Source organism: Lynx rufus, unplaced genomic scaffold (assembly GCF_022079265.1).
Source record: "Lynx rufus isolate CCGP_SWC_20201006 ecotype Redwood Valley unplaced genomic scaffold, mLynRuf1.p SCAF_18, whole genome shotgun sequence".
In the NCBI taxonomy this organism is placed as follows: Eukaryota; Metazoa; Chordata; class Mammalia; order Carnivora; family Felidae; genus Lynx; species Lynx rufus.
In genome coordinates, this window is record NW_025814832.1 from 874,076 (window position 1) to 886,754 (window position 12,679).

At 38.5% G+C, this 12,679-nt stretch overlaps 1 protein-coding gene across 1 annotated transcript; it reads left to right on the forward strand.

Moving 5' to 3' along the window:
* The first annotated feature begins 10,632 nt into the window (after positions 1–10,632).
* On the forward strand, positions 10,633–11,562 carry LOC124513618 (olfactory receptor 1A1). The gene has a single exon (XM_047081742.1). The coding sequence runs from the start codon at positions 10,633–10,635 to the stop codon at positions 11,560–11,562; it is 930 nt and encodes a 309-aa protein (XP_046937698.1).
* Positions 11,563–12,679: the final 1,117 nt, after the last annotated feature.

The window sequence follows — 12,679 nt, forward strand, 5'->3', positions numbered from 1 at the left end:
AATCTTTAAAGGAAATGACCTGGGTAGATGTTTTTGTTCTTATTGTGTTATTGATTAAACTAGACTGTGTCTAAAGAGCATAAGATTTTTCCTAAAATCATGCCAAAATGACACTCATTGAGTTCTTGTATTTTAACATAAAAAAATTCTGATTTAATTAATTATAGCATGAAATAAAGTTATCATAAAATTGTTCATCACTATTAATAATCAGGGTGCCAAATAAATGAAGAAAAAAGAGCAATATCAAAATATGTGACTTTTTTCTCCAGTACGGCCCAGGGAAGATGAGACTTTGATTCTGGATGATCAGCCCTGATATGTGTAAGTGATAGTTCCTAAACAGAGATAGTTAATCCAACAGGTCCTAAATAACCAATAAGGAACTCTCTTACCTATGATTTGATCCTGTTCATGAGGAAATTATAAATTTTTTTCAAAATATTAATAATTTATAAATGATTGTCCTTAAATATCGTATCTCCAAACAGGATAACTTTTTGAAGAGGTGAAATAAGTGTATCTTAGAACAGTGTGCAAGTTGTTTTATGATCTACTATTTTTAACTGCCAGTAAAAATATAAAATTATTGTTTTCTATAGATAATTCACATTGTCAGCTATTTATCCATGTTGGAAGAATTTGGATGTTGGAAGATGATGTTATTCACTGTTTAATGCTCTCTGGGTCTCTAAAACACCGAGGGGTAGAACTATCCTAATTATCTTCTTTTCAACCAAAAAGATTTTGATTACAAATGCATATGAATCTGTGTGAATGGCCGACCAAATCACAGAGGAAATGGAGGTATTTTATGTAGGGCATTTCAAGGTTGGCCAAGGAAAATGTTATACAAATTTGCTGTACTGTTGTACAAATTTATTGTCTCTACCCATGAGAACGTGAAGATTTGGGATCTGTTTTGTTCACTGTTGTATATTCAGAACTTAGACAGTGCTGGCATATAGTAATTACTTAATAAATTTGTGTGAAATGAATAAATGAACCCTGCAATATTATTTTTAAACAATGACTGCAACAAGGTTAATTTTGTTGTTATAGGTAAGCTCAAATAGCGTGAGGTGTTTCAAATATTTCCCATAGTGAAATATTAAGTGCCAAAGAGGAGAGTATAAAAAAGGCCTAAGAATGTAGGTTCTTAGGAGAGCTCCATACCATTTAGCTGCTCTATATCAGGCTCATGTTATTCCTCTGTTTAACTTGGACATGGAAGTTAGCCTCCTCTACTGTATCCTACAGTAATCATAAGAATCTATGTGTATGATTATTATACAAATAAAAATTATTGTACCTGTATGTCAAGTCATTGTTTCAGCTGTTTCCCTTTGATCCTGTCAAACATGCTGTCCTAGAATAATTTTAACACTATAATTTAAATTTCTTCGTGTACCAATGTTCAGGTACATGTACAATGGATCAATTGACTAAGTCTGGAAAAGACTACAGTCTATGGCTGGTATGTCAGCTTGGGTCAGTTCAGGCCTATTCAGAAAACACAAATCACATCTGATTTTTTTTAGTGTTTATTTTTGAGAGAGAGAGAGAGAATGAGCAGGAGAGAGGGGCAGAGAGAGAGAGGGAGATAGAAGATATGAAGCAGGCTCTGCACTGACAGCAGAGAGCTCAGTGCAAGGCTCAAACTCACGGATCATGAGATACGACCTGAGCTGAAGTCAGACACCTAATTGACTGAGCCACCAATATGGCCCATATATGGTACTTTTTAAATTTTCTTTTATGTTTATTTATTTTTGAGAGAGACAGAGTGTGAGCAGGGAAGGGGAAAGAGGGAGAGAGATACAGAATCTGAAGCAGGCTCCAGGCTCTGAGCTGTCAGCACAGAGCCTGACACGGGGCTCAAACCCACGAACCACGAGATCATGACCTGAGCCAAAGGTGGATGCCTAACCAACTGAGCCACCCAGGTGTTTCCCACCCCCACCCCACCCCACCCCCATAATCTGGTATTTTTAAACCCAGAAGATTTAATACAGGGAAGTAGATATATAGGTGTGTCCTGAAAAAGACTGTAGGAGAAAGAGATGGATGTGAAGGTAGCCCGGAGATTAACCACAAGAATAAATCACTTCCCCTAGGTACAAAAGGGAAAGGTGATGTTACCAGAACCTAGGAACTCAGAAGAGGGATGACCACATGTCTGAGGGATGACCTCAAAAGCTCACGTCTCTGAGGGGAGCTGCCAAACAGCTGCCACTAGGTCTTCACCTGCTGAGATGACCCGGACCTTCATTCCTGAGGGGTCTCAGTCCACAATAGTACTGCCTTTATTATTATTATTATTATTATTATTATGCTGTAATTCCTTTTAATCTCTATTATTTGGCATGGAAACACAAAAATCACCCCATACATAGTTCTAGACATGGTCCTCCTTGCCCCCCCCCCCCCGCCCATCGTGTGAAGACAACAAAATGTCCTTAGTAATTGGCTTAGTCTCTCCAGCCAGTAGAAAAATTTCTTTTCCTGAATGGCTCACAGAAATATTTTACTGAATCGGAGCAACATAACAGTAATATTTAAAAATGTAAATCCCTTCCCTATATAGCCTCAGGATGGGGCTTGCCATTAGAAAAACCAAGAGATTACAGGATTGTGACTTCCAACCCTTCCCACAAGCCTCTGGGGAAGGGAGAGTTTGCTGGAGGTGAGCTCCACAAACACTCTCAAAGAACCAGTTTAGAAGACTTTCCAGGTTTGTGAAAGTTTCCATGGTCCTCAGTGGTAGCACATCCCACCTCCATGGGGTACTGCCCTCAGGACACAACTGGACCTCAACATATGTTCCTCTAAATCTGACTGCTAACTACTGTATCCTATATCCTATAAAGGATAGACCTAGGTAAAAAAAAAAAAAAAAAAAAAAAAAAAAAAAACACAAAAGTAAATCCCTAAAAATTATTATTGATAGTATTTTGTAAGGTTATAAATAACTAAGCAAAAAAACTGTCTGGGAATAGATATATGCAATAAAAATGTATTAAGAAAAAAAAGGCAGAGAATTCTGGAAAGATGGTGGAGTAGGGGTATCCTCATCTCACCTCGTCCCACAGACACACCTAGATAATAGCCACATCAAAGCGACCAACCCAGAAAATTACTTGAAGACTGGCAAAACAGACTTTCCACAGTTCACCTTAGAGATGAGGATACATTAAGAAGGGTAGAAGGGTGGAGATGGGGACAGAAACCAAACTCCCAGCAAGACTAACCACAAACAGGAAGGGCACCACAAACACAGAGAAGAGAGAAGAACAGACATCAGGGACCCTAGACATGGAAGTTGCACTAGATAGATGAGTTCCCATAATATTTGGCTTTGAAAACTAGTAAAGTTTAACTTCCCAGAGTTTTTACAGTTAGTGGGGCTTAAAAAGGGGTACTTTAAAAATCAGCAGGCCTAGTTATGGGAAACCTGGAAGGTAATAGGAAACTGAGTCCCCACCCTTAAAGACCCAGCATAACAAACCACCACACCAAGATGCAGCATAGAAGCAGTAGCTTGAAAACAGGTGGGCAATATGTGAGGGAAATTTATTTACTAATCTCAGAACATGCTGGAGGGGCAGAGACCTTTAGGAGACTTCTTCAAAAACAAAAGACCTGATAGGCATCATTTATTTCCCCTTTCCCCAGTCTAGAGACACATACACTTGCAGGAACCAGTGCAAACACCCTTAACCTACCTTGGTAACACTCTGTGCCCTGCCCTTCTGTTCTGTAAATCTACCCAAACCAAAGCATGCCATTTGGCAAGCATCCTTCCAAAGTGGTTTCTACTGTGACACATCCTGCAAGCAGATCCAGGAGGGACAAGCAACAGTCCAAAGTGACTTCTTCCCTGGGGAAAGGGGAAGAAAACCACACACACCAGTTTGCCTGCAGCCGCAGCAGATGGAATGGGGTAAACACATGATCTGACTGTCAGCCCTGCCCACCAACAAAATCTTTTCAAGGGTCAGCACTGGAAGAGGGCCCTCCAGTTTGTGTTGACTGTAGCCCCAGCAGAAAGATTGGGGGCAGACATTTGATCTGACTGCAGACCCTGCTCACCAACTAAAGCCTCTTAAGGGACAACACAGGAAGAGAACTACACAGTTCAGTTTGCCTGCCACCTGGCACATGCACTGAGGACAGGCATCTGGTATGACTGCTGACACTGCCCAACTATAAGCCCACAGAGGTCCCAAACTGGCCCCTTAACGGCACAGGAACAAAACCCTGCCCACAAGAGACAAAGTTGGCCATTGCAGCTGACTGGACTGAAGGCAACCCTGACTCAGCCACAATAGTAAGGTGAAAACAACCTACATAGGGGACACCCCTGAAGTGCCTGGTTCTGGTAAACAGGGAACATTGTGCTACAGACCACCACGTGATCTGTTCTTCAGAAGGCCACTATTTTCAAGATCAGTAGACATAGCTGACTTTTCTAATACTCAGAAACAAACACAGAGAGTTAGATGAAATGAGGAGAAAAAGGAATGGGTCCCAAATGAAAGAAGAGGACAAAACCACAGCAAAGAGCTAAATGAAATAAGCAATATGCTTGGTAACAAATTCAAAGTAATAGTCATAAAGGTACTCACTGGACATGAGAAAAGAGTGGAGGCTCTCAGTGAGACCATCAACAAAAAGATATAAAATATAAAAAAATGATCTATCAGAGATAAAGGACTCAATAACTGAAGTTGAAATTTCACTGGAGGAAACCAAGAGCACATTACAGAGGCAGAAAAATGGATCAGTGAGCTGAAAGAATAATGGAAAGCAACCAACCTGAAGAGCAAAAAGAAAAAAGAATAATAGAATAATGAGAACAGGTTAAGGGAACTCTGAAGTATCATCAAGCATAATAATATTTACATTACAGGGATCCCAGAAGGAAAAGGGGAGAATAAAATTTATTTTAAAAGTAATAACTGAAAACCTCCCTAATCTGGGGAAGAAAACAAACATCCAGATCCAGGAGGCACAGAGAGGCTCCAACAAAATCAACCAGAATATGCCAAGATACATAATAATAAATATGGCAAAAAGTATTGATAGAGAGAATTTTAAAAGCAGCAAGAGAAAACAGTTGAATACAAGGGAAACCTCATAAAGCTATAAGCTGATTTCTCAGCAGAAACCTTGCAGGCCAGAAGGAAATGGCATGATACATTTGAAGTGCCAAAAGGAAAAAAAAACATGCAACCAAAAATACCCTACCCAGTAAGGCTATCATTCAGAATAGAAGGAGAGATAGTTTCCAAGGCAAATCAATGTTAAAGGCATTCCTCTCCACCAAATCAGTGTTAAAAGAAATGTTAAAGGGAATTCTTTGAATGATAAGGAAAGGCCATTTTCAACACTAAGAAAATTATGAAAGGAAAAATTTCACAGGTAAAACCAAACATAATGAAAGTATTAGACTGATCACTTATAAAACCAGTATGGAACAAAAATAAACTCAAAGTGGATGTAAGACCTAAATGTAAGACAAGAAACCATCGAAGTCCTAGAGGACAAAACAGGCAACAACATCTTTGACCTCGGATACAGCAACTTCTTACTAGACATGTCTCTGGAGGCAAGGGAAACAAAAACAAAGTGAACTATTGGGACCTCATCAAGAATCTACACAGTGAAGGAAACAATGAACAAAACTAAAAGACAACAGACAGAATGGGCAAAGATACTTGCAAATGACCTATCAGATAAAGGGTTAGTATCCAAAATCTATAAAGAACGTACCAAACTTGGGGCACTCGGGTGGCTTAGTTGTTTAAGCGTCTGACTTCAGCTCAGATCATGAGCTCATGGTTCATGAGCTCAAGCTGCACATTGGGCTCTGTGCTGACAGCTCAGACCTGGAGCCTGCTTCGGATTCTGTGTTTCCCTCGCTCTCGCTCTCTCTCTCTCTCTGCCCCTCTTCCACTCATGCTCTGTCTCTCAGTCTCTCAAAAATAGATGAATATATATATATATATTCATTATATATATATATATATATATATATATATATATATATATATACAGAGAGAGAGAGAGAGAGAGAGAGAGAGAGGAACTTATCAAACTCAACACCCCAAAAAAATTAATCCAGTGAAGAACTGGGCAGAAGAGATGAATAGACAACTTTCCAAAGAAGACATCTAGATGACTAACAGATACATGAAAAGATGCTCAATGTCACTCATCATCAAAGAAATAAAAATCAAAACCACGATGAGATACCATCTCACACCTGGCAGAATGACTACAATTGACAACTCAGGAAACAACAGATGTTGGTTAGGATGCAGAGATAGGGGAACCCTTGTGCACTGCTGGTGGGAATGCAAACTTGTGCAACCAGTTTGGAAAACAGTATGGAAGTTCCTCAAAAATTTAAAAACAGAGCTACCCTACAACCCCACAATTGCATTACTAGGTATTTATCCTAAGAATACAATAATGCTGATTCAAAGGGGTACATGCATCCCAATGTTTATAGGAGGACTATCAACAAAAGCCAAATTATGGAAGAAACCCAAATGTCCACCAAATGATGTATGCATAAAGGAGAGGACACACACACACACACACACACACATTGAAATTTTACTCACGATCAAAAAAGAATGAAATATTGCCATTTGCAACAACATGGATGTAAGTAGATATTTGGTTGGTTTGCAAATATCATATTACACTAAGTGAAATAAGTCAGTCAGAGAAATATATGATTCCACTCACATGTGGAATTTAAGAAACAAAACAGATAAGCATAGGGGATGGGAAGGAAAAAACATGATAAAAACACAGAGGAAGGTAAACCTTAAGAGACTCTTAAGTACAGAAAATGAACTGAGGTTTTCTACGAGGGTGTTGGGTGGGGTGATGGACTAAATGGATGATGGACATTAAGGAGGGCACTTGTTGGGATGAGCACTGAGCATTGTATGTAAGTGATGAATCATTAAATTCTATTCCTGAAACCATTATTACACTATATGTTAACTAACTTGGATTTAAATAATCAGAAATAAATAAATTAAATTAAATTAAAATAAACATAAGAATGATCTCCCATCAATAGCCTAAATTTACAACCTAAGGAACTTAGAAAAAGAACACGCTAAAACCCAAAACTAGCAGAAGAAAGAAAATATAAAGATTAGAGAAAAATGAAATGGAGAATAGAAAAACATTAGAGGAAATCATAAACCCAAAAGTTAGTTTTTCGAAACCATCAACAAAATTGACAAAAAATTATCTGGATAGACTAAAGATAAAAAAGACTTAAATTACTAAAATCAGAAATTAAAGTGGGGACATTATTACCAATTCTATAGTTAAAAAAGGATAATAAGAGCATTATGAATGGTTATGTGCACAAATTCCTAGAAATGCACAACCTACCAAAACTAAATCATGAAGAAACAAACAATACGAATAGACCTATAACTAGTAAGGACATTAAATCAGTAATGAAAAATTTCCAACAAAGAAAATCCCTGGACCTACAGGCTTCACTGGTGAATTTTAACAAACATTTAAAGGGAACTAGTACCAATCCTTCTCAAACTTTTCCAAATATTGAAGAGGAAAAGAAATTCCTAACTCATTCTGTGAGGATACCAAATCAACCAAAGGCACTACAAGAAAAAAAAAAAAGAAAATTTCATACCAATATCCCTTATGAACAATGATCTAAAAATCCTCAACGAAACAGTAGCAAACAGAGTTCTGCAGCATATTAAAAGGTTTAGACACCATGACCAAGTGGAATTTACTCTTAAAATGCAAGGATCATTCCACACAGAAAAATTGATCTCCCTCTCTCCCACACCCCCAGGCCCTGATAAACCATCCTCTACTCTCTGTTACTATGACTGTGACTTTCCTATAATACACATGGAAGTGAGATCATTCACTATTTGTCTCTGCGTCTGGCTAATTTCACTGAGATCCCTTAGCTTCACTATTATTATGTAAATGGAAGAATTGGCTTCTTTCTTGTGACTGAATCATATTCCATTAAATGCATTGTATATGTGTGTGTATGTATACGTATGTATACATATATATAATATATATAATAGTCTCATAAAATGAGACTGAAGATATCTTTTCAATACCCTGTTTCATTTCCTTTGGATATATACCCAGAAGTTAATGAAATTGCTGGATCATATGGTAGTTCCATTTTTAATTGCTTGTGGAATCTCCATACTGTTTTCTATAGTGGCTGCACCAATTTACATTCTCACCAACAGTCCATACAAGTTTCCATTTCTCTACACCTACACCCTTGCCAACTTTATTACCGCACGTCTTCTTGATAATAGCCATTCCAACAGGTGTGAAGTGATATCTTATTGTGGTTTTCATTTGCATTTCCCTGGTGATTGATGACATTGATCATCTTTTCCTGTACCTGTTGGTCATTTGGGTGTCTTCTTGGAAAATGTCTATTTAGTTCTGCTGCCTATTTTTTCATTCAATTTGTTTGTATGTGTGTTTGTTTCATGAGTTCTTTAAATATTTTGGTTATAAACCCCTTATCAAATATATGGTTTGCAAATATCTTCTCCCTTTCCATAGGTTATTGTTTCACTTTGTTGATTATTTCTTTTACTCAGTTGTACCACAGTCTTTGCAGCACCCAACAGGATGTTCTAATTGGTGCCAGGAGCCCGTATGCCAACAAAGTGTTTAGAAGAGGTCAGCTCAGAGCTTGGACCCTGGAGACACATTCTCTAGGAAACCCTCTTGCCCATACTTCCTTCTAGAAAGGAACTCTGGGAAAGATTACTCTTGAGAACCACTGTCTCCTCAGGGCACAGCCATAGGAGTGTGTAATGAGTCTCAACAATTACTCTGACTACGGCCAGGATGAAGACCTGAGGGAGTCACGTTGCAAGAGATGTTATAACCTGGTAAAGAATTCCTAATTTTCTCTATTCTATGACCACCTTGCTTCCTGAGGAGGAAGCTAGAGTTCCCGTCTTCATGGCCCGTCTAGAACAGTCATCTCTTCTGCTCTATCATTAGGAAACTCGAGGCTCTTTTGTCCAAACCATCCAAGTCCTAGCTCCTTCACCTCAAGTGCAGAGGACCAGAGACCCACTCTTCAGGCCTACTACTGACCCTTTCTGCAGCATGCCTGCCTCCCCAGGGAGGAATGTTCACAAGTGCTTCAGCAGCTGGCTGTGAACTTCCCACTCGTGGAAGAGGAGTGAAGGCCACAGGACCAAAACCCATTTGACAGCATCTGAGCTGACGCCTCAATAGGAGGTGTGAATGTTGTGGAAAAGGGTCTTTATGACAGTGACTAATCAAGGATAGATAGCCAGCAACTGCACTACCTGCATTAGCTCCTTTGAGCCTCGCAAAACCTCCAAAGGTAAGTAGAATTATTTTTGTCACTTTATCAAATGAAGAATGATGAATTGAATACCTAAGTTGACATAGAGTTGTAGTAGCAAAATTAGGACTCAAACCTTGGCTGCAGATCCCAAGTTCTCAAGATCAGCATCAACTATGGCTAACTGTTACTATGACTATGACTTTCCTAAAATACACATCGAAGTGAGATTATTCACTGTTTGTCTCTGTGTCTGGCTTATTTCATGTAATGAGAAGAGAGAGAGAGAGAATACAATATCTTCTTTATCCCTTCATCTCTTGGTGGACACTTATGTTGTTTCCATAGCTCAGTACGGTGAATAATGCTGCCATAAAAATGAGACTGAAGAAATCTTTTCAATACCCCATTTCATTTCCTTTGGCTATACACCCAGAAGTGAGAAAAATAATAATAAAGGAAGGGAAGTGAAAAGCTTTGTGATTATGGATATTAGAGAGTTTTTTAAAGAGATATACCTTGTAAAAGGACATGGTGAAATTCTTCTCTGAAAATGAGGTGCTTGGGGAGGAAATTCACTAGGCTTGTTGTTGCTAGGACAAAAACCCAGTGATCCTGGTGATTTACAATAATCCAATGTCAGCATAGACACCTGTTACTTCCTGGGTTCTAGGATCTCTATTAGTTTGGTCATTGGAACAATTTCTAATTTCATGGCTGGCCCTTGTAATGACACATCTTTTGTACTGGAGTATTTTATCAAGATTTCTAAGTGCTTTCCATTCCTTGTAGTGTGAAATTTTTTAAATGTGCTATTTTTGGCTTTCCTATTACATTGTAAAGTTCCTGAGAGCACAGACTTTGTCTTACATGTCGAATAAGTGGACTAAAAAATTGTATTTTTCACATATTTGTGCTTTTTTCCATTAGTCTAGCAAAATATCCAGCACATACAGTGTAAAGGCATTTGTGAATTTATTGAATCCTAGGTGTTTGAGTGATGGTTCTGAGATGGGGGAGGATGGCCACTTTGGATTCACAGATTGTTCACTTCTTAGACATGAGTGTCAAGAGTTAATTGTTGATCAGTTTCACTAATCAACAAGGATATTTCCCCAAAATGTTGGCTATCTCTGGATTTAGTAAACACATCGTAGAGATTGATAGTCACTTGAATCAAAACTGATGGATAAAGAAGATCATTACATAAAATCCATTAATAATTCTGGATTCTTCTCCCCTTTCTTAACAAAGGAACCATGAAAGAAGACAACCAATCTTCTACCCTGGAATTCATCCTCCTGGGAGTTACTGGTCAGCAGGTACAGGAAGACTTCTTCTTCATCTTCTTCCTGTTCATTTACCCCATCACATTGACTGGAAACCTGCTCATCATCTTGGCTATTCGCTCTGACATTCGCCTTCACAACCCCATGTATTTTTTCCTTGCCAACCTCTCCTCCGTTGACATCTTATTCTCCTCTGTAACCATCCCCAAGATGCTAGCCAACCATGTCTTGCACAGCAAATCCATCTCCTTTGGGGGATGTCTAACACAAATGTATTTTATGATTGCCTTGGGTAACACAGATAGCTATATCCTGGCTGTGATGGCATATGATCGTGCCATGGCCATCAGCCGCCCACTTCATTACACAACAATTATGAGCCCACAGACTTGTGTCCTTCTAGTTGTTGGATCTTGGGTGGTTGGAAACGCCAATGCCCTCCCCCATACTCTGCTCACAGCTAGTCTGTCCTTCTGTGGCAACAAGGAGGTAGCCAACTTCTACTGTGACATTACCCCTTTGCTTAAGCTGTCCTGTTCTGACATCCACTTCAATGTGAAGATGATGTACGTAGGGGTTGGTATTTTCTCTGTGCCATTACTATGCATCATCATCTCCTATGTCCGGGTCTTTTCCACAGTTTTATGGGTTCCTTCCACTAAGGGCATGCTCAAAGCCTTCTCCACCTGTGGCTCCCACCTCACTGTTGTTTCTCTGTATTATGGAACAGTCATGGGCATGTATTTCCGCCCTCTGACTAGTTACAGCCTAAAGGATGCAATCATGACTGTTATGTACATGGCAGTGACTCCAATGCTAAATCCTTTCATTTATAGTCTGAGAAACAGAGACATGAAGGCTGCCCTGAGGATACTATTCAGCAAGAGAATTTCCTCATAACCAATGTGAGGTCATATTGAGGAATGCAGTCATCAATTAGGATGCACTTGGAAGTCCATCCCTTAATGTTCATCCCCTCCAAGAAGCAACCTTTGATCTTTCCAGCTACAAAATCCCCTTCTCTGAAATCTAGTAAGTTTATGACACACTTTATTGAAATCATCACTTTGTACCAATTATTGTCCTTTTGCCAGCACAGAAATTTTGGGTTCACGTCCTAGATAAGCTACTGATAATCAGAGTAAAGTTGAAAATATCTGACGCTCTGTTTCTATATCAACATATTAGGAATAATAATATCTGCTCCACCATGGTCACAGAGCATGAGGATTGCAAAAGTCCATGACTTGAAGGCTAAACATCACTATTCAAATGTCAGTTTTTCTTGGATATATGTTAATCACCCCTACAATGCTTACAAGCCTCTAAAGGCAAGAACTATCTTAAAACATCACTGTACCTCTCTCCCAGTCTTGTTCATGTAAAGTGTATCCAATTATTCTTGGTGGAAAATCAGATGAGCAAATGAAAATATCAGTCTCTGTACTGTAATCTGGTAATGTCAGACATAATTTGGACTAGACATTATTTACCCATCCAGTAAAATCTTTAAAGGCAATGACACAGCAGGTATTTTTGTTCTTGTTGTATTATTGATTAAACTAGACTGTTTCTAAAGAGCAGATGATGCTCCTTAAAATCATACCAAAATCATACTCATTGATAGTTATTGAACTTTAAAGTAATAAATATTCTAACTTAATTAATTACATCATGAAATAAAGTTACTGTGACAACAGATTGGAGTGCCAAATAAATGAAGAAAAAAGAGCAGTATTGAAACTGATGTGACCTTGTTTCTCCAGTATGGCCCAGGGAAGATAAGACTGATTCTGCTTGCTCAGCCCTGATATGTAGGTGATATTTCCTAAACAGAGATAGTTAATCCAACAGGTCCTAAATAACCAATGAGGAACTCCTCTACCTATGATTTGATCCTGTTCATGAGGAAATTATAAAATTTTTTCAAAATATTAATAATTTATAAATGATTGTCCTTAAATATCATATTTCCAAACAGGATAACATTTTGAAGAGGTGAAATGACTGTATCTTG